This window comes from Pempheris klunzingeri, chromosome 24, assembly GCF_042242105.1.
Source record: "Pempheris klunzingeri isolate RE-2024b chromosome 24, fPemKlu1.hap1, whole genome shotgun sequence".
Classification (NCBI taxonomy): domain Eukaryota; kingdom Metazoa; phylum Chordata; class Actinopteri; order Acropomatiformes; family Pempheridae; genus Pempheris; species Pempheris klunzingeri.
Window position 1 is genome coordinate 9,644,134 of NC_092035.1, and position 5,564 is coordinate 9,649,697.

Sequence of the window (5,564 nt, forward strand, 5' to 3'; positions counted from 1 at the left end):
CAGGATGTAATAGTAGGCTTACATGAATGCATATTTGCAAAAAAGAGGAAAAAAAAAACAGGTAGAGTGCTTTAGGAGATAAAAAAGAAGTGATAGGACCCGATTTAAGAGGCATTTTCTGCAGTGCATGCAAACAGATGTGCACATGGGCGCATTCCTGTACACACTGCTACGCCAGAGCCAGATGTTTTTCCCTAAAAGTGCCCAAGGTGAACATTAATGCGTCCTCGTCTGATCTCTGTAAACATCGTGGAGCGATTGCGTAGCGGAGACAAAATGGCTGATGATAGCTCTTGCTCGAGATGTTCGTGCAGAGGTTCAATTAAAAACCCTGCGCTCGAGCCTGCCTCACACCGTGTGAGAAACGCTGCCACATGAAAGTGCTCACAAGAAAAAGAAAACAGGAAAAGATACTGTCAGACTTCAAGGTTGTTTAATTTCAAACGTTAATATATTTGTCTTCTAATTCATAGTGAACTATTCATCCAGCTTCGACACTCTTGCGTGCCACCTCAAAATCTGCAGCCACTACAGAATAGCCCTGTGAGAGGTGACACATGAACAACGCTTTCACAAAATAAATATTTTTCATTATAAAATAATAAACCTTCAAATAAATATATATTTTTAACTTTACACTAAGCAATGTTGGAATTAGAAAATAAATTTTTCATATAAGGTCACTGTACAATTTACAAGTAGAAGGGATAAGACTTTTCCTTTGTAAATTACATAAAATGATTGATATACATTCCAGTGAATGTACAAACATTGTGTGAATGATGTCGACTGGTTCGTATAAATGTGGATTTATCAAGGTGCCTCTGGTGTGGCAGACAAGCTTTTCACAGTTGAAGTATTATTATATGTACAAAAATAAAACATCTGTCCAAGTCATTTCCTAATGTACAAACCCTTTGCATTTACTACTTTACATACAGTTAGTAACAGGAGTCTGCTCTTAGCATATAAGTTGTATTAAATGTTAAAAAAAAAAGGCTATCCATTTGGACTCTTGTAGAAACACCATTTCTGGGCACTTAAGGGAAGAAATTATTTTTTCGGGACTAAACAGCAGTTGAATGTGTCTTCATACCTTTTATCGTGTTTTATTTTGGTTTGCCTTTAAGTGACACTCATAATGGCACGGTGAGTGAATACAGCAGCCTTAGAAGTTGGCAATTTAAGGCTGAATTTGACTCTGCCCTGGTGTGGTAGGCATGGAGATTGAGATGGGGTAAAAACACAAAAAGTCAAGCATCATTAGCTCCCGATTAAAACTTTTACACTACAGAGCTACGGGCCGAAACATCGATCAGTTCAGTCAACACGGAGTCTTTCCATCCTTCTGTTTTAAACTCAAACAGCCATCTCGTCTACGTCGGCTTGCCAACATCCTCACAGTGGATTGGGTTTGGGTTCTTGCACCGACAGCCGGGTCGTGTGACTCGGTCGTAGCAGCTCTGGCAAGCAGTGACGCATCCTTTAGCTGGGAGGTAGCACAGGAGGCAGGGGGAGAACAGGGAGAGGAGCGACACGGTGGTCCAGCGGACGCAGCAGCGCGGCTGCGTGCACGAGAAGGGCTTGTCTGCGCACGTGTCCTCGTCGTCGCTGGAGCAGTGGTAGAAGAGCCCCTTGACACAGCAGACGCACGTGCCGTACTCCACTGCGCTCTGTGCTGAGCACACGCACCGCCGGCCGCACATCCAGCAGGAAGGGAGCACCCGCGGGTGTCTGCACTCCGAACAGCAGCACCGGCCACAGTCCTCACACTTGTTGGAGTGTATTCCTTGATTTTTAGAGTCTCCACTACCTGGCACGGTCACTACTGCCCTGGACTCATCGTTCAGGGGTTTGAGCTCCTCTGAATTTAGCTCTGCACGTTTGGGCTGGGTTCTGATTATCTGGTTGCTGCCGGCTGGGCTGCTGAGGAGCCTCTGGGCTGAAGACGTGCTCCCCACGCTGGTCCTGATGCTGCTCTGGGAGTCCTCTACAGTGGAGGACCGCAGCACGCCCTCTCTGGAGGAGATGGAAGCATTTGTGTTTCCATACTGAGTCAATGAAGGCAGGTTGCGGAGATTATTAGGCCTCTCTTCCAGAGTCTCCTGCTGCCCACTGGTCCTTAAACCTGTTGATGTCACCAAGTCACTTTTCTGCTGCCTTTGCTGAGAGGCTGGAGACCTTTGGGCAACTGTGGGCCCCTCTGAGTACTCATTACTACTCCCAGTTATCCTGATCTGGTCCAGAGATAGCACTGCTGCAGTACGGGGTGGCTGCCCGTTGGTCAGCCCTGGATCTGGTGGACCATCGCGGGTTTGCGTGGGCCGTGGTTGCGATCTCCCTTCGTCACGCGGCGTGTCCGGCGAAGACGGTGCCAACCCGTGGCGTCCTCCTCCCCCGTCGCTGTCGTTCTGACTTCTGGAATCCATCTCGGGACTGAAGGGCCACTCTGACTGGCATGGGACACATCTGAAGTCCTGTAAGAAAGAAACACAGTTTTCATACTTCTGTGACACAACATGCAAACGACGGCATGCAAATCATAAACGGTATCTGTACAAGCACCACTATGGAAATAACCCAAGGCCTAGCACAGCGCATTTGATTACACAGTTGATGTAATGTTTGGAGCCAGTGGTGGAGGGGTGGAGGGGTGGAGGGGGGTGGTGGTGGGATACAGTGGATACAGCTGTATCAGTGCCAACTATTAAAAAACATAAATGATGACAGAAGTTTCTTTATCTAAAACTGATTCAAGCTGCAGATGCAGGATTTATGTTTAAGATCTGATATGTTTATTGAATTTAAATGCTTCCCTCCAGTAGTTTGTGCCAACTTCCTGTCCCCCCCCTCCCCAATTACACAGCAACGGCCAACCGAACCCAGGTGAAAACATGTACAAATTTGCCTGCACTCCAAAGCTAAAAGCGACTTATCAATGAATTCCTGAGATGGATACAAAGCTAATCTGTGGGGCTCCCCTGTAGTCCAAGAAGCAGACCCTCCCGGATTTGAGTCTGACAACGGGCCTCATCTCTTCCACCGCCTGCATCAAAGGCTTAAAATGCCCAAACATACTTTAAAAGTCTGAAAAAGTAAGAAGACAATGAATCTGCAGATATTATGATAATTAACGGCCAAAATGTCACTGCTTCCAGCTTCTTAAATGAGTTTGATCATTGTTCTGGTTCTGAGGCCTTATAGTAGTGACAAATTTAATACTATAGAAAATAACCGCCACATTAACAGATAATCAGAATGAGATCAATTGATCTTGAAAGTAATTGTTAGCTGTAGCAAATCTATATTTACAATATTCTACATTAATTGTCTTTCAGAGGCTGCCGTTTGATGATGATCAAAGTTTGGTGCCTTTCTGTGGCTTTGTGGGGGGGCTGAGGAGAGAGGGCCACTTAAGACTGATGTGGGTCAAAGAGATAACACAGACATGGGAAGTAAAGTAAAGGCATGCATCAGAGGAACAAGGGAGCTAATTGGCATTTTTCTAACTTTGATTTAGGGCTTTTTTTTTTATCCTTAAATTTCTGACATTGAACAAAACTCCTGACCTCTAGTCTATGGGCACCGTATCAGTTCTAATCTCTCTGATTCATCGTAGGGGAGAGGATAAGCATCAGCATACTGCACTGTTACTCTCCATTTATCTAACATATTCAAATGCACAGCCTTGTTTTCGCCAACATATCACACCAAAGTAAAGAAGCTGACAGTGGAGGCCTTAATTCTCCTTCCTTGTGGTAATTAGCTTTCAAATGGCATCTTTGGGGTTGTGGGGTCCCCCCCACCCTTTCAATGACAATACATGAAGGGCTTTCGTCTGTTGCATGACAAATGGCCTGCAGCAGCCTTCCCCACTGGAACGCATCTTACATTGTGACGCTCGTGAAAAGGAGATGAGCGACAAGATAAAAAAGTTTTGGGAGCATGAAAGGGTGCGTGTAAAGGGTGAGGGATGCGATCAAGGGGCGGCGGTGGGTGCTGGGGGGCGGTGGGTGCTGAAGCAGCCCTCTATGTCAGCATGCATGAGGGTTCTTTAGGATTTATGAGGCTTTTTTTTTGTTGTTGCTCCAAATGAAGCGCACTCAAATTTTAACCTGTCGATGGGAGGAGAGAGGAGAGGGTGGTGGTGGTGGGGGGCTCTCAATCACTTCCACTGGCCTGCGTGCAAGCCATGTTGGCCACAGTGGGTGGGTGAGGTGTGTGTGTGTGTGTGTGTGTGTGTGTGTGTGTGTGTGTGTGTGTGTGTGTGTGTGTGTGTGGTGGGCTGACGGAAGTAAACTTGAGCAAACTGATGGCATCGGCTCTTCAAAATGACAGTCTGAGGATGTGTGAAGATGGACAAGTGGCAAAGCTGCAGTCAAAACTATACTGTTAAAAACAGAAATCACGTTGGATCCAAGATAACTGATAAGGGAGACATTACACATGGGTGTCACACAGCTACAGTGGGTGCATGAGGGGGAGGAACAGGGTTCAGGGTCTATAAATACACTTCCTACATGTAATATCTATCTAATAAAGCTGTGAAATGAACCTGAAGGCTAAACTATGCTGTAAACTTAGCCCAGGCTAAGGAGTAAGCTAATTATATTTAACAATTTGAATAAAAAATAGCCACAACAAAGAACCTCAAAATGTGACACAAGTAACAAAACCTCTGTGCTGAAACAACAACATTACATGAGTGGTCTGTGATAAGCTAAAGGAAGAGAGATAGTAGGAACCTGGCAAAAACCACAAAAACACTTTTTTAGCTTGTTTATGACAAAACTTTAGCCAAGAAATACGTTTAGTTAACGAAGGCGACTGTGTATTTGTTACTAAAGGGTATACGTACCGTGCTTTCGACACTTTAGCCCCCGTGCAGGTGAAATAAGTCCAGTTTGAGGGAGAGTTTATTCCTCACATCGGCGTCTCAGTCGGTAAAATCCATTGAGAAAGTTTCCCACATTTTCTTTAAAAAAAAGAAAAAAAAGCAGCGCTAAAACGTAAATCCCGTGTTTTAGCGCACGAGCACGAGGCGTTAAAACAGGCGAAAAGTTGCGTCGGTCAGTAAACTCAGCCTCAGCCCTCTTTTCCACACAAGAAGAAGAAGAAGAATTAAAAAAAACTGTAGAAGAAGAAGAAGCGAGCGACAGAAACTCCAGCGCAGAAGTAGATTTAATTCGGTGTGTTTTATCCGCTGGGCTGCGAGGGTTTGCAACCACTTTCCTCGCGTGTGTGTGTGTGTGTGTGTGTGTGTGAGTGTGTGTGTGTGTTTTTTTTTGCTCTTTCCGGAGGGGAGGTCGGGATTTGGGCTGTAAATGGCGTCAAGCTGAAGGGGGAACAGAGCGCTTGTTGTTGCAGCGGATATCTCGCATCCGGTGCTCCGCCATTGGCTGCCAGAGAGCGGCCATTCACACCCAGAGGGCCGAGCGACTGCAGGCTGCTGCGGGAGCGGAGCCCCGCGGGGCGGCACCGGGGCTCCTCAGACACACCGACCCCCCAGCCACGGCATTGCTACTGCACCAGATGTCCCGTCAAATACACACGAACCAAAAATC

At 46.2% G+C, this 5,564-nt stretch overlaps 1 protein-coding gene across 1 annotated transcript; it reads right to left on the minus strand.

Moving 5' to 3' along the window:
* Positions 1–411: 411 nt before the first annotated feature.
* Positions 412–5,218, minus strand: spry2 (sprouty RTK signaling antagonist 2). Its single transcript, XM_070855585.1, has 2 exons — positions 4,859–5,218; positions 412–2,477 (listed from the first exon to the last, which is right to left on the minus strand). The coding sequence occupies exon 2, from the start codon at positions 2,427–2,429 to the stop codon at positions 1,377–1,379; it is 1,053 nt and encodes a 350-aa protein (XP_070711686.1). The 5' UTR covers positions 2,430–2,477; positions 4,859–5,218; the 3' UTR covers positions 412–1,376.
* Positions 5,219–5,564: the final 346 nt, after the last annotated feature.

Coding starts and splice junctions, on each gene's coding strand:
- spry2 (XM_070855585.1), bottom strand. CDS start 2,429: ATGGATTCCAGAAGTCAGAACGACAGCGACGGGGGAGGAGGACGCCAC.